At 40.7% G+C, this 21,136-nt stretch overlaps 4 protein-coding genes across 10 annotated transcripts; 2 read left to right on the top strand and 2 right to left on the bottom strand.

Moving 5' to 3' along the window:
* The first annotated feature begins 25 nt into the window (after positions 1-25).
* On the top strand, positions 26-7,393 carry Neurl4 (neuralized E3 ubiquitin protein ligase 4). The gene is made up of 18 exons (XM_033481504.2): positions 26-173; positions 272-588; positions 946-1,161; positions 1,238-1,687; positions 1,767-1,967; positions 2,052-2,271; positions 2,359-2,455; positions 2,530-2,706; positions 2,816-3,124; positions 3,205-3,398; positions 3,477-3,766; positions 3,848-4,241; positions 4,298-4,622; positions 4,681-4,877; positions 4,959-5,164; positions 5,240-6,531; positions 6,603-6,755; positions 6,825-7,393. Exons 2-18 carry the CDS (start codon positions 355-357, stop codon positions 7,018-7,020), a joined length of 5,151 nt encoding a protein of 1,716 aa, XP_033337395.2. The 5' UTR covers positions 26-173; positions 272-354; the 3' UTR covers positions 7,021-7,393.
* Positions 7,394-8,094: 701 nt separating this feature from the next.
* Gbeta76C (guanine nucleotide-binding protein subunit beta-2) lies at positions 8,095-10,095 on the bottom strand. Its single transcript, XM_033481518.2, has 6 exons — positions 9,872-10,095; positions 9,614-9,759; positions 9,186-9,485; positions 8,923-9,124; positions 8,632-8,848; positions 8,095-8,540 (listed from the first exon to the last, which is right to left on the bottom strand). The coding sequence occupies exons 1-6, from the start codon at positions 9,938-9,940 to the stop codon at positions 8,434-8,436; spliced, it is 1,041 nt and encodes a 346-aa protein (XP_033337409.2). The 5' UTR covers positions 9,941-10,095; the 3' UTR covers positions 8,095-8,433.
* A 634-nt stretch (positions 10,096-10,729) lies between these two features.
* Plod (procollagen lysyl hydroxylase) lies at positions 10,730-21,114 on the top strand. Of its 5 annotated transcripts, none has more exons than XM_033481512.2 (9): positions 10,730-10,952; positions 14,172-14,403; positions 14,499-14,839; positions 14,908-15,361; positions 15,439-15,666; positions 18,964-19,285; positions 19,348-19,452; positions 19,680-19,826; positions 20,390-21,114. In XM_033481512.2, the coding sequence occupies exons 1-9, from the start codon at positions 10,745-10,747 to the stop codon at positions 20,672-20,674; spliced, it is 2,322 nt and encodes a 773-aa protein (XP_033337403.2). In that variant the 5' UTR covers positions 10,730-10,744; the 3' UTR covers positions 20,675-21,114. The 5 variants fall into 5 exon arrangements, with proteins under 5 accessions (XP_033337403.2, XP_076378079.1, XP_076378080.1 ...); XM_076521964.1 differs by lacking the exon at positions 19,680-19,826 and adding an exon at positions 19,880-20,026; XM_076521965.1 differs by lacking the exon at positions 10,730-10,952 and adding an exon at positions 11,125-11,265.
* Positions 15,687-18,484, bottom strand: LOC117226810 (immunoglobulin domain-containing protein oig-4). Of its 3 annotated transcripts, XM_033481520.2 has the most exons (5): positions 18,009-18,439; positions 17,768-17,933; positions 16,288-16,466; positions 16,064-16,213; positions 15,687-16,002 (listed from the first exon to the last, which is right to left on the bottom strand). In XM_033481520.2, exons 1-5 carry the CDS (start codon positions 18,189-18,191, stop codon positions 15,844-15,846), a joined length of 837 nt encoding a protein of 278 aa, XP_033337411.1. In that variant the 5' UTR covers positions 18,192-18,439; the 3' UTR covers positions 15,687-15,843. The 3 variants fall into 3 exon arrangements, with proteins under 3 accessions (XP_033337411.1, XP_033337410.1, XP_076378126.1); XM_033481519.2 differs by lacking the exons at positions 17,768-17,933; positions 18,009-18,439 and adding an exon at positions 16,641-17,523 and having other exon boundaries at positions 16,288-16,501; XM_076522011.1 differs by lacking the exons at positions 15,687-16,002; positions 16,064-16,213; positions 16,288-16,466 and adding an exon at positions 17,421-17,711 and having other exon boundaries at positions 17,784-17,933; positions 18,009-18,484.
* Positions 21,115-21,136: the final 22 nt, after the last annotated feature.

Raw genomic sequence — 21,136 nt, forward strand, 5'->3', positions numbered from 1 at the left:
AACATTTGAAGTAAAAACGTAAACCATAATGTGTATCAAACCAGCAAACATAAGCGTGCTTATTATTGAAATCCTTTTACGATTCCAAATATAAAAACTTGTATAAAGAAGGAATAGTTATTAGATTGTTGGATAAGAACATCAAGCTGATGACGATTACTTTTCTGAATAAGGTATTGTTCGATATATTTTGTTTATGTCTATTAATTAAAACGACGCAAACATTTTTTACTTTATATTTGAAATGATTTGTAATATTGTATGTACATAGATTAAGATCTTCTCCCGACACGTTGGAATGAGACGGAACATACGCGCGCTCCGACGGTTCGAGAAAGACGGACCGACGAAGTGATGGGGAGGGAGCGACGCATAGTTCGGTGTTTCAGTGTTTGGTTACATGTCGACAGTCGGTGCGGTGCACAACAAATGGTCGACATGTTTCATCAACGATGCGGTCATCGAGTTACTTTAACAAACAACAATTGTACAGCCATACGCGACTTCTCCGAGTACAATTACGGACTGGTACTCAGCGCAGAGCCGCTCAAGGATGGAGAACTTTTCGAAGTCCGCATCGACAAAAAGGTAATCATTGACATCTTGATGTCACTTCGATTTTCCTACTGCTCGTTTTCCTGCATTTGTCAAAATCTGTTGTTTACAATTTAATTACCTAGAAGTTCCTCGTGTACCGCGTATCAATCACGCTGCATAGAACTTCTATCGTAAACGCGATTAAAATCTGTCAAACGACGAATCGTGGTTCGCAAACGCGCGAACTTCGCAATATTTCTGGTGATCAGTTTCTTGGTGCTTGTGTCGGTACACACGTCACGTTACTTTGCTTTTTAAAAATAAAATGAGGTAAACTGTTAAGAAAATGGAAAAGAGAAATTGCTTCTGCTAAATCTAACACTTATTCTATTTCTGTGTCCTGTTCAGATGACATCGTGGATCGGTAGCATAGAAATTGGCGTTACAGAATGTGATCCAGAAGTGATAGAATTGCCTGCCTGTGCTACTAGTCTTTTTCAAGGAACATGGATTATGACCAACTCTGGTATTGTCCATGATGGAACCAGAATGGTAGAGATGTATGGAATGGACCTCAGCACCTTGGAAGAAGGCAATACCCTAGGTGTACTAAGGACATCCAATGTAAGTTTCAAACATGGTGCATCGACGGTTCTATGTCTATTTAATTCTATTTGGTTTTCAATCGTTTCTATTCTAGCACGAGCTGGTATTTTATATCAATGGTATCTCTCAAGGTGTAGCTGTGACCAATATACCAGAACGCATTTTTGCAGTTGTAGATATGTACGGTGATTGTGTACAAGTGACTATTATTCACCCACAAATTACCCCTGCTCTGTGTAATGATCCAAAAGATGAAGTATTAATCAATAACGACTATGTCCTTGGAGAAGCATCCAATTCCTCCACAACTAATCTAGTCGCTAATCTGAATGTTAATTTAAATGTTAATGTGAACGTTAATTTACCTAAGAACCCAAGTCTTGCTGCCATTAGAGAGGATAGACTGAGGTTTCACGAGAGAGTCGGATCTATGGTGAAACTTTCGAACAATGCCAGAACCGCCGAGAGGAGACGACCTTTAAATGAATTTAATAACGGCGTAGTAATGACTCACAGGCCACTGAGAGATAACGAATTGTTTGAGGTAGGCAAAAGGAGAGACACATAAGTGGCCGATAGTATTATATAATCGTACGTCATTCTGTAATAAACTGTTACCGCAGGTACGAATCGATAGGCTCGTGCACAAGTGGTCGGGCAGCATAGAAGTTGGAGTAACCATGCATAGTCCTACAGCATTAGAATTTCCAGCAACGATGACCAACATGCGCTCAGGAACGACAATGATGTCCGGCTGCGGGATTTTAGTAAATGGAAAGGGCACGTGCCGCGAATATGGACAATTCAATCTGGACGAGCTGATGGTAACATTAATATTTTATGTTATTTATTTGTAGGCGTATATACAAAGTAGACAGAATTCTAATCGTATATCATCTTAAACTTAGGAAGGCGACAGAGTAGGCATGGTACGAGGAAGCAATGGAAATCTTCATTATATAATTAATGGTCTGGATCAAGGAATCGCAGCCAAGGTTCCTACAGGTGTATGGGGTGTCATCGATCTCTACGGCATGACAGTGAAAGTAACGATCGTGGATCGTGATGAAAGAGAGGAACAAAATCTGGTTACTAGAAGAAACACATTGCAACTTCAGGATTTGAATGGTGTGGCTATTAATTTTCTCTCTTATATAGGGCATCTCAGCTTCATATAGTATTGTTATATCTAAATCTAGATGTCATTCGTTTCAGAAACAGAGGAGGAACCACCAGATAGGCTCATGTTCCACTCGATTTGCGGTACACACGTAGAAGTAATTAATAATGGCCGCACTGCGCACAGACCTAAGTAAACAATCTTTCTGAAATATGTATGCGCAAAAATATTGTGAGATGTGCTATTGATACGCGTCTATGTTGCAGTGTAATGGATGATTTCTACAACGGGGTTGTGCTAACATCGAGGCCACTTAAACCGAACGAGTTGTTCGAAGTCAGGCTAGATAAGATCGTGACGAAGTGGGCTGGTTCTATCGAAATAGGAGTTACCACACATTCTCCCACCGAGCTGGAATTCCCGTTCACAATGACAAACGTTAGGTGTGTGAATTACTGTTTCCTGTTGCTGTTAATACGTAACCATCCCTTTGAAATTTATGTTAAGTTTATCGCCCGTGTTATTGCTCGAAGGTGGTCATATCCCTTGCAGATCCGGCACATGGATGATGACGGAAAATGGGGTGATGCATAACGGAACTGCAATAATAGATCAGTACGGACAGAATCTCGACCGACTGCAAGTAGGAGATCGTGTCGGTGTCATGCGAAAGGATAACGCAACCCTGCATTTTTATGTAAACGGTGCCGACCAAGGTGCCGCAGCCATGAACATGCCTGAAAGAGTTTATGGTGTAATAGATCTCTACGGGCAGGCGGCGCAGGCAACAATTGTAGACAATACGGATTTCTACAGTCCCACCACGAACAATTCAAGTTTCAGCAATACAACTTTGTATAGGTCTGTAAACTGCAAAATTCGTATCACACTAAATCTGAAATTCAGTGTTCGTTCTTTAATGTTCATTTCATAATTTACAGCGATTTAAGGTTTCATCACATACACGGCAAGAATGCGAAAATTATAAACAATGGATTAACTGCTCTAAGGCCTAGAGCGCTGGGGGAATTCAATGAAGCGATCGTGATAGCGAATCGTGCACTAAGGGACGGTGAAATGTTCGAAGTGACCATCGATAAAATGGTGGAACGGTGGACAGGAGCTATTGAAGCGGGTATTCAAGAGTACATCTAAATTAGATTTATTTCTCTGCCGACCATAGAAAATGTTAACAAAAGCGTGAATATTGTAGGCGTTACTGTTATAAGACCTGATGAATTGGTGTTTCCATCCACCATGACAGACATTGATCACGACACATGGATGTTATCTGGATCGAACGTTATGCGAGATGGTGTCACAGTGAGAAACAACTACGCCTGTGATTTAGACAAGGTAGTGGAGGGTAATAGGATTGGTATGATGCGGTGTTCGGATGGTAGCTTGCATTATTATTTAGATGGGGTAGATCAAGGAGCTGCTTGTACTGGATTACCGCCACACGTGTACCCTGTGATTGACCTGTACGGTCAATGTGTTCAGGTGCCGCAATTATTATTTATTTGATAACATCGCAACAACTGTAAAGACCATACGATTCTCATGTTCGGATGAACATTTTAGGTGACCATTGTACTGCCAGAACGCAGAGATCCCATAACGCAACAGTATTTACCATCTGAGAACAGTATTAGTCAACAGCCTACTTCTGTGATCCAGCTGCAAGCACAGACCGAGATCATGCACAAGTTTCACGAATCCGTCGGCTTGAATATTCAATTAAACAGTGATAGAACTGTGGCGACCAGGTGTAGGGAGTACAATAATGCTGTACTGTTGAGCGAGACTGCGTTAGAGAACAACGAAATATTCGAAATTGCGATCCAAGAAGTTGCCAGAGAGTGGAGCGGTTGCTTAAAAATAGGCGTGATCAATAATGAAAGTGGTAACTGGTTAACATCCATGAACCTCGTGCCTGGTATGGGCTCCATTCCATCCGATGCTTGGTATTTGACAGGTAATTAATACCAATACAAACTCGTCGGACCCCTGGTAACATATTCTTTATGGTAGGCAACGAAGTCCGACACAACGGATATGTACTCTGCATGAATTACTGTCCAAGCTTGGAATGGCTGCGCGTAAACGATAAAATAGGAGTGAAACGCACCCACGAAGGTAACTTGAAGTTATACATAAACGGTGAGGACATGGGGGTGGCTGCGTCGAATATACCGGAAGGTGTGTATGCTGCCATCGAACTTTTCGGCACCACCATGGCTGTGAATATTACCAGCACCAAGCAACAGAACCAGGCTGCGGTCTCGCCGAATGCCAGCTTGAGACTGCAGGATTCGTTGGAGTTGCTGCTAGATCCTATGCCGCCGGTGCTACGAAAGTATGTTTAATTAACCGAATTGTTCGTCAACTTTTCTACCATGATTCTTGATTTACAGCGATGCTGGAATGGACACGTCGATGGATGTATCCGAGGGAAAGTTGGCAAATGAAGCGACACTCACCCCGACGCAGCCCGTTGTTGTACATTCGATAGGCGAGGCCGATTGGAACTACGAGTTCCATGAGAATCACGGAAGGAACATACAGTTGGAATCAAAGATCACTGCACGACGGGTAGCGAGCTACAACCAAGGTACCAAATCGTTAACAATCTTTAGTATTACAAGATTTTCTATAACACATTCTTCAATGATTCGTATATATATTTGTCAAGGTGTCGTAATGTCCAGTCGTCCCCTGATAAAGGGTAAACCATTCCTAGTAAAAGTAGAGAAACTAAACGAACGGTGGGTGTCGAGCATTCTCTGCGGGGTAACTTGCATCTCACCGGAAAAGGCGAACTTTCCTCTGACAGCGCTTGGCTTCAAAAAGCACTCGTGGATTATTTGCAGCGATTGGATATCGCATAACGGTGTCAGGGTAAGTGTTGGATTAAATCGTGAAGTAAACCAAAGAATGGCGATTTCAGAGCTTACCGAATATATTTTTGAGCAGGTGAAAACGAAATACGGCGCCGTGTTGGAGAATCTCCAACTGAATTCGGTGGTAGGTTTGTTCATCGACGAAGAGAATAGGTTACGTTTAATCATTAATGGCATAGACCAAGGAGTCGTCGCGACGGACCTACCACCCTACGTCTATGTTGTCTTCGATCTGTACGGCCAGTGCGAGCAGATCTCTGTCGTCGGAAATAATGCTGAGGCGTTCTCCTCGGCTCCTGTGGACAACACTGCGTCTGTAACATCCATGGAGACGATCCGAGCAAAAATAGAAGATACAGAGAACTCTAGAGAAAAGGCTGACCTAGAGTGTCACGAGAAGGAGAACATAGTAGCAGCCGCATTCTCAGATTTTTCATCCTCTACCTCGCCGAGCGTGTCCAGTCAGTGCAGCTCGAACGTCAAGGCAGACAGTATCGTCGAGTACTCGGCGTTAAACAGCGACAATGCACATCTAGCGAAGATTGAGAGCAAACCTGATCCTGGTGCATCCGATAGCAGTAACATGGAGGCGAATGCAGACGCGAACGAGCCAAAGTGCGAGAGGAGCAAGGCGTACGATAACTCAAATCAGCTGAACCGTAACAGCGAATGTACAAATGTAGAGATTAATAATGCGACTAACATTAACATAAAAAACGGCACCGCGAACAGCGCCAGCAACATAAACAACTTGAACAGCAATAATGCGATAAACGAAAGCATAGCGTCCAATAGCCAAGGGAACAATCTAAGCGCTACCCATCAGATCATGTTGAGTTCGTCGCAGATATTCTCCTCACAAAATACTCTAAACAACGCTACGTCCGATATCTCAAACACCGTTTCTTCCAGCTTGAACGAGATACGCTCGAACATTGCTTGGAGCAATGTCATCGAGAAGAACAGTATCAGCGGGAACCCACCTCTGGCAGGACAGAATGTTACCTCCAATCACAGCGCCCTCACTTTACAGTTACTGCAGGCTCCGTCCACTCCCCTTGGAACGAACATTATGCCCCCGAAGAAATGCGAGTATTTGAAGGCCTGCACGAGACTGAAGAAGTCACTGATTCTACCGGAGGAGTTCTTCTCTTTGGACGATGTGTTGTGTTATTGCAGCGCCTGCTACAAGGTTGAAGGGGACAGTGCAATCTGCAAGAAAGGCGAGCCACCGGCGGAGTTTGCAGTACCTGTTGGTTGGACCAGATTTCCGCTTAAACAAAACATCAATGCTAATCAAATTCCACAGAGTACCACGGACAAGTGGCATGTTGCTTTCTATGGGATACGTTTAGATGCCATCAGGTAAAACGATGTTGCAACAATTTGCTGAACCAAAAGTTGAGCACACGTGAAATGTAAATTTTGATTTACAGACTGATCTTGGATACGGGGGAACTGATGACGAAAGAACAGCTAGATGTCAGTAATTTGACAATGAACATGAAAACGGAGGACCAAAATCCTCAAGTAGTGTTCTCCCCTAGTATAAAGTATGCCGCGTCCGAGGAATTCACTAAAAAGTATCCGTAAGTAGTTCTACATATTCTAGAAAACAATATGATCTCGCATAGTTAACTGTTTATATATCCTTTTAGATATATCGACACACAATCGAATAAAAAATTGAATGCATCCACAGCGTTCCAATTGCTGGTTAGACCTGGTTCATATACAATCAGCTCTGGAGCGAAGGATGCCAATGATCCACAATTTGAGTCCAACAAATGGGCAACCAAAGAAGCTGGGGCTACAGTCATTGTGGCCCTTTTGATTCACCTCGATGGATTTTAATTTAGTCTCTATTTTTCTCTCTTCTCGTTTTTCTCTCCGTCGCTCGCAAGGGAAGATCCCTCAACCCCTCATGACTAGGCCCCCTCTCTCCAAAGTATCATCGAAACTTAATTGATCTTTCAAAGCTTAATTGTAATTCCCCTTCAAGTGAATTTGACTAGCATTATATTATATACCTTGCACACGCTATTTGCATCAGCCAAATTTGATAATGTTTTCAATTTCCTTGTTAACAGGATGAAGACCTTCCCTTGTCTGTTTCACCTACTTCACCAACTTGTGATTCGCTGCGAAAGCAGCGTGTTTGTTGCGAGGACAAACGATTGTACATAAGCATGAAATTACATAATATAATTACTGTAAGATTTTTTAAGCTCGATTTTGTATCTTCAATTATTTCGTGTCGCGAATCGTGTATGTATTATATATTTCTGTTAAATTCTTTTACGTGATATACTTCTTGGCGTTATGAGCCGCGCCGGTAAGAGTATAGTTTTCCTATGATCTGTTATCGAAGTTTTCTCGGATACCTTCCGTCTTACCTTATCTTCTGCATGCATAGTAAACACGTGTAATTTTTATTAATCGTCGAATTAAAGCGATTCGAATCGCGATATCGGCTGGTTTCAGTAAGCAGTAGCATGTGTATCGCATACATAGCGTGTATGTATTATGTTACACAGAGAATGTAGCTACTGGCCTAGGTTCCCCTCTGACAAGGATTATGTCAAACAGGTTCGTTGATTTATGAAAGAAGCACCTTGATCGTCGAGACTTAAGCCTAACGAATACCAAATCCTTAAGTATTAGTAACCACGAACGAAGAATCTCTCTCTCTCACTCTCTCGCTATCTATCTATTTCTCTATCTATATCTATTTTTTCTTTCTTTACAATGCACACCGTTCTGCAACGTCGATTACAGAGACACATTAAATGTATAATGTAGAAATAAAATCTATGCAAATTGTAAATTGCAAACTTAAGACTGTCCCTAGAGAATTCCGTAACAGTAATATAAATTGAGGCAACAGAGGAAATAGCCAACAATGTGTTTAAATTTACAAATCAAGTGTTTGTTTGTTTTGCATTTTATTTAACATTTCTTCTTCTAATCTTATTTATTTTTCAGTTTAAAAAACAAATGAAAGCAAATGCTCTCAAGTGTTACGCTTCAAGTAACTATCTTCCTGAACAGAGACACAGAATATGGTTTCTGTGCTTTAAAATAAAAATATCAGGAGATGCTACAGGCATTTATACATCGAGACATTAATTGTTAGAGTAGTGCTGTAACTTGACACACAGATCTACTCTTGCCTATATCAAAAGCTTAAGAAACAATGAAGCGCAGACTTGAGTGGGTCCTTTCTCTTCATCCTCCGAGACGATACTAATAGTTCTCTTCCGGTTTCTAAACCCAAATTCGGACATTCTGGTCCCAGGAACAAGTAGCGACAGCCATACCATTTCCGGAGACGCTCAGCGATGTCACCCGGTTGTCGTGACCCGACATAACTCCTTCAAAAATAGAGGTAAGAATGAATAGAATCGAAGAAAATGTGTTTCGAACGTATCGTCTAACTCATTAGGTTGTTTTAGGAGCACACACCGTTGTATTGTTTCTTCAACGTATCCCAAATGTGAATGGAATTGTCATCGCTGCCACAGAATATAAATCTACCGCTCGAGGATAATCCGCACGATGTAAATCCGGGGTTTCCGCTAGGAGGCTTGAACTCTGCTATCTGCTGATCCGATCTCAAGTCCCACAACCTTGCCGTCTTGTCTTCTGAAGCTGTCACGAAAGCTTGTCCCGATGGATGATACTGAAAAATCAATTACCAAGTTCCTATCTATGACCCGCAACGGTCTAAATTGGAATCTCATGATCCATACTCACGCAAACAGAATTCACGTCGGCTTCGTGACCAAAAAAGGTCTGCTTCGCGGTTTCCTCCCGTAAGTCCCACAGTTTACATGTCCTGTCCACCGATCCGGTGATGTAAGTGTTCATATCTGAGGACAAACTGATGCTGACAACGTCTCCAGCGTGCGCACAAAAATCTGACGTTTTCTTATTGCCCTCCAGGTCCCATATACAACTAAAAACATTAATGTCATCGTAGTATTAACCCAGATCGTATGTATTTCAGGTCAGCATACATTTTCATATCGCCAGACCCAGTGATGATTTTCTTGTCTTCCAAGAATCTGCAGGAAGAGAGGAAACCCTCGTAGCCCAACAGCTCTCTAACTATTTTGGCCGAGCCTGTAGCATCGCGGTTGTTCACATCGTAGATGGTGCACATGTTGTCCATACCACCGCAGGCGACAAAGTTTCCTGACGGAGCAAATGCTACCGACATCACCCATGCTGACCGCAGCGGGATCACCTGGACTTTATTGCCGGTCCACGAGTCCCAGATGATCAGTTTACCATCTAACGAACCGGTCACGCAATGCCTGAAAACCGGAGTAGACTTTTTTGCAGTATGTCTAACTGTGAAGCCAGTATCCGTGCCAGCGCGGATCACAATTGGATCACGCTTGACTACACCGCGAAGGAGAGAAATTGAAGGATTAGGACTGACCTACTGTCGCCACTGAAATGTACCGAATTCACTTTATTAATGTGTCCCTTCAGTAACTTCTTTGTTGATAATTTCACCTTGGGCGCGTCTGCTACACCACTGCACACGTCCTCCAAGGTGGCGTCCTGTTGTTTCTTTTGATCCTCCTGGTATACAAGGAAGAAGAGATCTTTTAACATTCGATGTAATCAAGAATCAAGTACCTTACTGCTGTATAATATCGTTGTTTTATAAACGCTACAGTGTTTCTAATACAACCTTGCATTTGTTGATTAGGTCTTCTAGCTCCTTCCTCAAGGCTACCGTCTCAGAGTCCTCCTTCCCCATTTTCTGGACTAGTCCCGGTTTGTTTAGGAATTACCGCGGAACTGGAAACGAAACGTTAACGATCCCCGATCCACGGACACTGGCTAGCGAATTTCCATCGAAACGCGAAAGAAGCCTCAGCATCGTCTGCCTTGCTGCCCCAGTAATCATATTAAACCGAGGCTTGATCCCATTTGTTGGGCATTTGTTCGGCTCTCCAGCCTAACTCAATTACCTACATACACGGCACAATCCTTATTTTTCATTGCGGTGTAAGTTCTTTTTTTATGACACATTATCTTTATACATATTTCTGTGCAAACAGGGAGCTATCTTTTGCTTTCGTACAAGAAGATCAGATTCGAATTAAGATTGTATCATACTGCTGAATGTTTTTCTTTTGCATCCGCCAGTCTCATCGTCAGTATTTTGCGACAAAGATAGTATTAACGTTTATCGAATACTATATATACTTAACGAGTAAGATATGCGTGAAAAGATGGTTTTGCCCGAAAGGATCATTGCTTGAAAGTGAAGAATAGAGAAAAGGTAAGCTGCAACGGTGAATAGGCCCGACATTCTTTAGCCCAGCAAAAACTGTGATCCGTCGCGCTTTCCAATTTCATTCTACCTATAAATATTTGGATCATCTACCTGGATGGCTTTATACCAGCGATTCATCGACCATTAATATTTTCGTTCGAAATCTGTCATGTTTTAAATCGCACTTGCAACAAGAACGGAATACATCCGGACAGCCGCTTTAGCCATCGAAAGAAATATTTCGTTTCATTTTTTAAAAAGTTAACTGTTCTACAAGCGACGATGATCGGAAGAAAAACAGTCGCGTTGTTCAGTGTTCTATTATTGAATTACGTAAATCGCTTTGTGTCAGTCGGAGAAGTTTGTTTCAGTGCGCGTCAAGATGGCTATGAAAACGCGTCATATAAATGTGAATTATCGAATATATTTAAAGAAGTGGTCGATCAACTCTGTAAAAAAAAGAACGAAACTGTTAACGGTGCTCTAAATGGTGAGTAAACGTGCTTATGTCTCAAACATAGTTGATTTGAATTTTGTTAGTAAAATTGGTAGATATTTGAATTTAAAGAATTTTAAACATCAGAATGTTCAACGAACCATCCATTTAACGGCTTGTTATCGGTAAGCCATACAGCGCCATCTCGATTACATTCATCCAATTTATCAGCAATCGATAACGGTATTTGTTTCACTCGCCTCGAAACAAATGTAAGAAATTTGATCTCGTCCGTGTTTCTATATCGATCTCATTAAATTAACGGCAGTGCCCCGTTTAATCGTAATCATCTGTAGACATTGAAAAGGTATAACACATTTGGTTGTTAGCTCATAGATCATCGACAGATTTCGTTTTACATTAAACTGACGCTTCGATATACAATAATAGAAAAGGTTAACCTATAAAGTATAAATCGAGTTCGAAATATTTCTTGCATAATCTGGTAAAATACAAATTACTAATTAGAGACTTGGCAATGGACGATCAAAGTCGAATTTCTCGTAAATTATTAACCATCGTCGGTATCTTCAACATACTATAGAATTCTGCAAACTGCCATTATATGTAGAGTCTAGGGTATGCATACGACTTTAATCATCTCGGCCTCCTTGCAAGCTGTGCATAGTATGCATGTAACCGTACCGCATCCCGTCTTCGTTTGATCAGTGGAAACGCATACTCGACGCGATTCCAGCATTCTAATAACCGTGTCCAGTTGCAAAGCATGCCTACAACGGCACTGCGTTACCGTGATAAAACGGGAGACAGTGTTAGCGAACATGCACATCGAAGATAGTAACTTTCGTTAAAAGAGCGTGGGAGTAGCGACGAGAGTTGTTTGCCGGTGTACCAGGGTTGATCTTAGTCGTAACCGTGAGTTCGCTGCGCTCGCGGTTCGCGTCTGTTCTCGTTGACAAAATGTCTGGAAAAATAGTCGGATGCTGTCTGTTCTGGACATTATTCTACGCGTACCACGTGGTCTCAGAGACTCTGCCATCAACGGATGTAGACGGTAAATAGTTTCGATCCTCTAGACAAACTAGACGCTATACAACCAGCCATTCGGTCATTTACCACGAATAATTTACTACGTAAACTTTTCTTCAAATTATTCGCGAAATACGAATGAAAACTTTCGTATCTGTTATTGTTCGAACACCACCGAGCTTCTCTTTCAGTGGTTTTCTCTTACAAAAACTTTTCTCAATCATTCGGACAACTAAAGCTCGCTCGGTATATCTACGAGGAACATTTATCATTTCTATCGAATACGTCGAATTCATAGAATTGTTTCGCAATTTTTCAGGTTTAAAGAACGAAGTTAATGGAACATTTTGGATGTGGCTTTTACTGTACAAGTCTTAACGAATATTTAGGTACCTTTTTACAAACTATCTGTTCTGAAATCTGGATTGACGTAGAATATTGGCACCGCAGTTTTCAAAAAGAGAAACAAATATTTTTCGTTCAGGGGTTATTTAGTATTTTCTTTTTATAGTTATCCGACAGGGAAAGTTCCGGTGCATTGCCCCGGGAAGATTACGACATCGACCTATTATCGAAATCGCCCTACTATTATCAATCCCAGAGTGCGCCTTGTAAATTTAGTAGTCTTCGCGCTCAGCGATGATCTCAAAGTGTATCGAAACATAGAAATTATTTATCTCGTTTATCGAGCGACTGGGTTGAGGATAGTTGACCTCTTTCTGACCGATTTCGTGCGAGATGACGAAACACAATGTATTCCTATGCGTGACGCCAAGTATTCACAGAAAAGCCATTTGCTCTATTACCATAGAGTATTACGGTTAGAAAAACAATTGAAATGGTATCGATAAATGATATCGGTAGGATGCAACAACTATCGCTAGTTTCTGAATCGCCATGCGCCAATGTCCCTCCACGCCTTTATTAAATGATACACACACACGCACGCACGCGCGCACGCACGCACGCACGCACGCACACACACACACACACACACACACACACTCAGTGAACTCTCTTTTAACCGGCGACCATGGGACTGGAAACTGGACCCCAAGCCAGATAAACGATTGGCCGATTAATCCGTTCGACATAATAATTTGTGTTTGCTTCTTTGATTGTAATTCTTTCGCAGAAGCAAAGTCACGTCACATTTTTTATGAATAATTTCAATTATCAATTGACCGGTTATCTTTTTTATGACCGCGTACACGCAACAAAAACGGTAATTCGATTCTTGGATCTTCTGTTTCGGTGGTTAAGTAGACCGAGTACGAGTAGTATCTTTGTATTTCCGGTTAGATTCCCCGTTGGCCTACGTCCTACGTGATTACGGAATCTTGACATGCATCTGTCGGTCTGATTCCCAGAATCAGTGAGTATCCAATAAGTACAAATTATCCTGAAAATTTCAACTAGATAGACCTCTTCATTACTCAAAAATTACTTCATTACTCTTACATTTGAGCGATTCTAAGAGCGATACTAATCAGAACTAACAACTGACTAGATCATCCGTTCATTGTTTATTCATTTAAACATATAGAAGACTTTTTGTTACAAGGACATGATGTGTGTAAACGAATGTGTGTGCGAGCACGCGTGTGCCCACGCAGCACTAATATTCCGATATTATGTGCTTCATTTAAACAGAGATTCTCATATAGTTGAGATATTGCTGGATTTTTTCATTGATTAGGAACAGTTGATTGACATAAACTAATTACCGAATTACTTGTGATTAGTATGTACGACAATTCGAGAAATGACGTGATACGCATCGCAACCCGACCTGTTCGATATATATTACATTCAGATGATGTCACGACGAAAAGGCAGCGGCTATGAGAACCATGGACGAGCCCATGCATTGATGTTATTACACCAGAAATAGATCATCCTCCATACAATTCGTCACACCCTGAAAAAGAAACGTGTTTGAGATTGAAAACGCGTGTACACTACTATATTCAAGGCCTGATATATGTATTTTTGGTACTGTGGGAACCAGAATTTCTCAAAGCAGATATTTATTCACACAAGTTTTCATTATTTTCTTAAAAATTATTTGCCATTATTAAAATAATTGGTCTATATCTGTATGGACTGTTGAATGTTACAGATTTTAAAATATGTAATGGTGTTCGATAAAATTGCACACTTTATTTAACCACGGTTTTAAATTCTCTCTAATTCAACCGTTTCTTTTTGCATGTGTTCCAGATGTACTAGTATTTACCGTTGCTACTGCCGAAACTGATGGGTACAGGAGATATCTTTCATCCGTGGATACCTATGGATTTCGGAATAACTTGAACGTGCTGGGAATGGGAGAAACTTGGCAAGGTGGCAATATAATGACTCATGCAGGAGGAGGATATAAAATTAATCTTTTGAAGAAAGCTCTGGAAAACTATAAAGACGACAAAGAGAAGATTATATTATTTACAGACAGGTTTCGACTTAAAAGCCCTTGCACCTGACACAGATTGCAAGTTATTGCAATAAAATCGTAATCACAGTTAAGAATTGACAATTATACTGTTCTAGTTACGATGTGATATTTTTGGGTGGCTTAGCAAAAATAGTCGACAAGTTCAAAAACATGAATGCCAGAATATTATTTTCTGCGGAGGGATCGTGTTGGCCAGACAAATCCCTAGCATCCAAGTATCCGATCGCGACGCAAGGGAAGCGTTTTCTAAATTCAGGAGGCTTCGTCGGTTATTTTTCAGATATCTATGAAATTCTACATTATGCTGCTATAGAAAACACAGACGACGATCAGCTGTTCTTTACTAAAGCCTACCTCAATGAGAATTTACGAGAAAAGCATAATATTAAGTTGGATCATAAATCCGACATATTTCATAATCTCTATGCAGCCGTGGGTATGTGATTAATGTCTATCGATTACAATCGTTACTAAGAAAAGTACTAACAAAATTGTTGTTAACAGCTGACGTGGAGTTAAAATTCGAGGGTGGAAAAGCTTCGCTCGTCAATAGCGTTTACAACACAAAACCATTGATTCTTCACGGAAATGGTCATAGCAAATTGTCTTTAAATTCGTTAGGAAATTATCTGGCTCAGGCTTGGAATTCTGAGACAGGGTGCGTTATGTGCTGGGAAGGCACGATAGAACTGAATAAAACAATGCCAGAAACATACCCGGTCGTAGTAATCGCCATATTCATTGAGAGGTCCACTCCTTTCTTGGAAGAGTTTTTCGGACTGATATATAATCAAGCTTATCCAAAATCAAAGCTGCATCTATTCGTTCGCAACAATGTAGAGTACCATCAGCCCATCGCAAATGAGTTCATGAGGAAGCACGCGAGAGAATACAGGAGCTACAAGCAAATCCTTGCCAGCGATAACGTTAACGAAGTCGATGCGAGGAACTTGGCAATGTATGCGCGAAAGACAAATAATCTCCACTACTTTGATGTCCATTCGATCGAGATCCAAGCAGTCGATTGTTTTGCAGGGACTACTGTTTGCTGAAGCAATGTTCTGGATATTTCTCTGTCGATTCAATTTCACATTTGGACAACGAGTACACGTTGAAGCTGCTGGTGGAGCAGCAACGAGGAATCGTTGCACCGTTGTTGGTCAGGCCATACAAAATGTGGAGCAACTTCTGGGGTGCAATTATGGACGACGGATTTTATGCCAGGAGTTTCGATTATCTCGAAATCGTAAAGAACGAAAGAAGGTGAGTGCCTAAAATTCTCCTTTTCTCTGTAAAGTGCATTTATTTTCTAACGTAACATATAATAATTCTACATATATTTATAACATGTAATGTAATATGTATTATACATATTCTAAAGATTCCATTTCGGTTTCAAACTATAATTACTCGCGCTAGTCGCTGAGAGAAGCGTCAAACTTAATCGAAAGCAATAGAAAAATCAGTCTTGAAGGATCTGCGGTCGATGCTGTACATATTATCAGCCGAGCACTCGTACACTCCAGCGTCCATTTGAGTTGCAGGATCAATCTCTAGTTTTGATTTCACCTTATCCGGTCCAACTTGCCATTCGTGTACCTGAACGTGTTCAATCGGTTACACAGTTTGTTCGCTATGCTAGTTATTGTAATATACATACATGTAGGTAGAGATGGCTGTAAATCTCGGCTCCATCCTTGAACCATGTAATGTGTGGGCGTGGATTACCACGTGCAACACAGAGGAAGGCAATCTTATGACCCAGAACGTACTCTAGATCAAAGTGCGACGCCAACAGTATTTTAGCACCCTGGAGAGGCATTTGGTTAGAACTCTCAAGAAATAGTTTCAGAAGAAGGGAGAAATTTTGGTGGATTTACCTACATTATTATTATTGTAATATTGATCGCTCTCTGGATCACGGTATTTTCCAGTTATAGGCAATCCTATTTGGAGACGCGATCTAGTTTTACCTCTGGTACGTCCTCTACGTCCAAGAATCTCCTGGCTATTTAATAACAGAATGAGCAACAACACTAACATCATCATAGAGCGGGGCATGACTAGGTCAATGACTGAGGATCTTTGCAGCAGTAGTCTGAAAACAACAAACCAAGCAATTCTACATTAGTATTGAAAATTATAAAGACATTTTTCGGGAACTTAAAATTAGTGAGGAATTTAAAATTCTTTGATGTGTTTCGGTGCATCTATACGCTTTTCTGACTGATACTCACCGAACAGAACAGGCAACGTACGATGATCACACGGAACTCCGATGTAACTGACAGTCGCCTAATCATTACTCCCCTAGTGTCCTCTCCTATCTGTTACAAACGTATAGGCAAATACTAGGGAACAGCACTTGTGTAGCGTACACGTGAGAGCTGATTATTCTCTTGACACTTATTACGTTGCAGTGATCAATGAATTTCAAATCCAATTTAACCAGAACACGATGGAGTACTATGGACCCACTGCCGAGCAAACGCGATCAAACGGTGCTAAATTAAAGACAAAACTGAACACACCGGCTTACCGTTACCGTTACTGCTACTGTTAATTAATTTTTAGCGTCTTAGACATTAAAGGCATATAAAGTTGTTGAGTAAAAAACTCAGTCAATATTTGTAACTAATTTCAATTTAGCTTTGACTTTCTTCAGATTTTTTGTTAGAGTGCATTTTCTTGTTTTTAGAAGAACTTTTTGATGTCTCAATAATTTATTATAATAGATAGGTTTGCAAGCGGTGAACCGTTCTGAATGTTATACTCCTCCCAGACCAGACGCGTACCACCCCTATGAGAGCCAATTGTGATTTAATGAACGAGAGCTGGGGGAACTATGAATTTCCAACGTGTGCCATCACGCGTTGAAATTCTTAATGACTCTGGTGGAACTTGGGTTTTAAAGAAAGCTGATTTATTTTTCACTTACGCAAATTCGTTGCAATTTCAGTGATAAGCAATTAGGCTCGTAGAGCTTAAGGAGGATTACTCATCAGCGATCTGAAACGCTTATTTCCATTCTCTTTTATTACTTCCTTATAAACAATTAAACTCCAGTGGTCTGAAAATTATTTCAGAAGTGTTTGTTATTTCTAGAGTAGGAGACCCATGTTGCCGATGCTGTCAGAGTTTTAAAGGATTCAGTATGTGATCATAACATAATCGGTTCTGAAACCACGTCGGTCAACAGCATACTGGTTGTCGGCTTGACACTCATAATACCCAGCATCCTTTTGTGTGGCAGGGTCAATTTCCATTTTTGACTTGAGCGTGTCGTTGCCCACAGGCCACTCGTGCACCTGCAAATTGATATGGCAGGCCCTTGAACCTTAATGATGTTTGGATTTCTCTAAACCGAGCAATAAGGGTACCTGAAAGAACTTGTGATGGTACAATTCAATCCCGTCCTTTAGCCAAGTGATCTCTGGCCTTGGGATTCCAGTGGCCATACAAAAGAAAGTGATCTTCCTCCCTAGCATGTAATCCAACTCGAAATGAGAGGCTTTCACTATTTTTGCTCCCTGTGGTATCGAATATTTCAACATTCTCTTGCATTGTTAATGTCTAAATTATAATACTAATCATTGATAACTTACATCTTTGTGTTCATAATAATTGGCACAAGCTGGATTTCGATGAGGAATCAGTATAGGCATCCTAGATTTGTAGACTCTTCCGGTGCGGCTTCTACTGCTACCTCTGATTCCAGTATTTTTGGCCGTTTCTGTACCGATCAGTAAACAGACAAAGAACAGGCACACAAGTCCCCATTTTCTCATTTGTTTAGGTCAGATTGCATTTAACGCACTCTATCTTCCAGGTTGAGCAGCGTTCGATACTTTGAGAACAGATGTTTGTTATTGTATGTACACTGATCCAGAAACGTCTCGTTTAAATCTCGTCATACAGGATCTTCGTTGCTACTTTAACTGTTGCTACTATACTGGCAAATAAGTGTTTGCAACCAGAGTGGCTGGCACGCCGTAGACTGAGCAACTATCTAAAGACACTTCTTCAGATAGGCTTTGGGTTCCTTTCGTCCCTACAGTCTAAAATATGAATGGACCATGCACTTAATGGACCAGAACCATGCATGCTGTCATTGGTGACAGAGTTATGAATCTCAATTGGATAATTATGCCTAACCCATTGCCGGTGTAGTCATCGGCCAATCACGATCTCAGAACGATTACCTTACAAAATATTTAAGCGTCGACCTCTGAAAAACAACGCTATCTCTCATGGTTAGCAGAGAACGCGTTGATCCCCTGTAGGTGCGCATTTGTTTCTTCGGTGGCCTTCAACTCCTAAGAATATCAAAATATCAGAGCATTATGATAATAACGCGAAAGCACTCTTTAAATCGAGATCGACCCTTCCTTTTTAATATTTCCTGATTACAAAAAATAGAATAGAGCTTCAAGGAGATTTAGAATTAATTGGCTAACGAATCTCTTTGGATTAGTTATGGTATCATAACTAACTTGAATACTTCAAGTAACGAATAATATTTTCAGAAAAATGTCAAGTATTAAATAATCCCTTTCACAGGGGGCTATGGAATGTACCCTTCATCAACAACTGTTACTTGATCAATGCCACATTAATCAGTAACAAAGAGACTCGTCCATCCTACTCGGAGGGGGATATGGACACCGATATGGCTTTTGCTCATGCCAACAGAGAACGACTTATCTTCATGTATGTCAGCAACAGAGTCGACTTCGGACATCTCGTTAATCCAGACAGTTATGACATTTCTATGACCAATCCCGATATGTACCAAATGTTGGACAACAAATTGGACTGGGAGAAAAGATACATACATGAAAATTATTCAGAGAATTTTAATCCCGACAAGACACCCATTCAGGTAAGCTGTAGAAATCAATATTCGTATTTCTTTTCACCAAATTCAATATCATTCCATTGCAGCCCTGTCCGGACGTATATTGGTTTCCCATTGTTAACGAGAGATTTACCAAGGAGTTGGTACAAATTATGGAAGCGTATGGAAAGTGGTCCGATGGAACAAATAATGTATGAAAAGTAATTAATGACTAGACTGCGGATTTTATGCATTTATAGAATGTACAGAAATATATTATTTATACATATAAGTATACATATATATGTAGTAAAAACATCTGTAGGAGTATAAACATACGCAGTCTATTATGATTATATTCTCTATTTACGTTGTACTTTGTAATGCGTTAAATTGCAATGAGTTCAACTCTCGCCTAAAAGGACAATCGTATCAACAGGATCCCAGATTAACGGGTGGTTACGAGAACGTACCAACCCGTGACATTCATATGAATCAAGTGAACTATGAACCGCAGTGGCTGTACTTCTTAAAGGAGTACGTTAGACCTCTGCAGGAGCTTGTATTTACCGGATATTATCACGACGTAAGATCATCAGTTTCTATCATTTAATAATACATGCGTCGATTCGTTTCTAGGATCCACGTATTGACGGCGGATACGAAGCCGTCCCAACACGAGACATACACATGAAACAAGTCGGCTTCCACGAATCTTGGTTGTACTTCCTCACTGAATATGTCAGCCCCTTGCAAGAGCATGTTTTTATAGGCTACTATACGAGCGTAAGACCTCAAGAAATTCGGGAATAGGTCGTTCTGATTGCACATAAGTCTCCTCTCGGCGTACACCATGCGTACACTAATTTAATTCCTTCCCCTATTACTTCGTCAAATCAGATGCACATCGCTTCCTGTTCCGTTGGCTTCGTATCTCCTACAATTGCATAGACAAATCGGGGCTCTTAGTATCACAGAGTAGAAACGGCTCTATTAAAAAAATAAATATTTATTATTGCAACTATATTGTAATTTCAACAGCTTGTAGTCTCGGCTCCAATGATTCTTACTGCAAATGCGGCAAAAATCCTTGGAGTATGTACAAATAATTTCAACTGTTCGGCAATTAATTATAGGTTTATGTTGTAGCCACCTCGAGCTCTAATGAATTTCGTTGTGAGATATCGGCCTGACGAACAACCATTATTGAAACCACATCACGACAGTTCCACCTACACGATAAACATCGCCCTAAACAGGGCAGGAGTGGATTACGAGGGCGGAGGCTGCAGATTCATTCGATACAATTGTTCTGTGACGGACACCAAACCAGGCTGGATGTTGATGCACCCTGGAAGATTGACTCATTACCACGAAGGGCTCAGAGTCAACAATGGTACTCGATACATCATGATCTCGTTCATTGATCCTTAATCAAGTGAATAGATCGTAGGATAGTCCGAACACTAATTTAAAGAGTTGAGCATGTTGTTAGTTGACTGCGAACGTTCGTACAAACTTGGAATTTTATATTGCGATGAGAATTGATTTTATAGTTTGTTTTACTGCGTTTTCAGTATTTTCATAAACATAATGCTTAAACTTCCGCAGTCAAATTATTTAGAGTAAGAGGAAAACTAACACTTGCAAGTATTTCTTGCCGTTTGATCCGCATGTACATCGACCGGATAGGAACATTAGTGAGGGGACTTAATGACAGAGCGAGATAACGTGTTGCATTTAAGGAAGGAGAACCTATTCCATCTATCGATGTTATTTTTCTAATAATGTAGGGAACAGGTACGCGAGAGAATTAACGACGAAGCACGAGCGTTTGTACGTAAATAAAAGAGAATTATTAGGTTGCATTTTTACTTATACGCATTGTCCTTTCGT

Source organism: Megalopta genalis, chromosome 5, assembly GCF_051020955.1.
Source record: "Megalopta genalis isolate 19385.01 chromosome 5, iyMegGena1_principal, whole genome shotgun sequence".
Taxonomy (NCBI): domain Eukaryota; kingdom Metazoa; phylum Arthropoda; class Insecta; order Hymenoptera; family Halictidae; genus Megalopta; species Megalopta genalis.

Coding starts and splice junctions, on each gene's coding strand:
- Plod (XM_033481512.2), top strand. CDS start 10,745: ATGATCGGAAGAAAAACAGTCGCGTTGTTCAGTGTTCTATTATTGAAT. Junction 14,404..14,498: donor ATTATATTATTTACAGACAG/GTTTCGACTTAA, acceptor ATACTGTTCTAG/TTACGATGTGATATTTTTGG. Junction 19,286..19,347: donor CCGACAAGACACCCATTCAG/GTAAGCTGTAGA, acceptor ATTCCATTGCAG/CCCTGTCCGGACGTATATTG.
- Neurl4 (XM_033481504.2), top strand. CDS start 355: ATGGGGAGGGAGCGACGCATAGTTCGGTGTTTCAGTGTTTGGTTACAT. Junction 1,688..1,766: donor GAGATAACGAATTGTTTGAG/GTAGGCAAAAGG, acceptor CTGTTACCGCAG/GTACGAATCGATAGGCTCGT. Junction 2,272..2,358: donor GCAACTTCAGGATTTGAATG/GTGTGGCTATTA, acceptor CATTCGTTTCAG/AAACAGAGGAGGAACCACCA.
- Gbeta76C (XM_033481518.2), bottom strand. CDS start 9,940: ATGGGGAAGGAGGACTCTGAGACGGTAGCCTTGAGGAAGGAGCTAGAA. Junction 9,760..9,871: donor ACCTAATCAACAAATGCAAG/GTTGTATTAGAA, acceptor CTTGTATACCAG/GAGGATCAAAAGAAACAACA. Junction 8,541..8,631: donor GTTGAAGAAACAATACAACG/GTGTGTGCTCCT, acceptor CTATTTTTGAAG/GAGTTATGTCGGGTCACGAC.
- LOC117226810 (XM_033481520.2), bottom strand. CDS start 18,191: ATGAGAAAATGGGGACTTGTGTGCCTGTTCTTTGTCTGTTTACTGATC. Junction 16,467..17,767: donor TCAGGTACCCTTATTGCTCG/GTTTAGAGAAAT, acceptor TCATTGACCTAG/TCATGCCCCGCTCTATGATG. Junction 16,003..16,063: donor ACAGCCATCTCTACCTACAT/GTATGTATATTA, acceptor GAACACGTTCAG/GTACACGAATGGCAAGTTGG.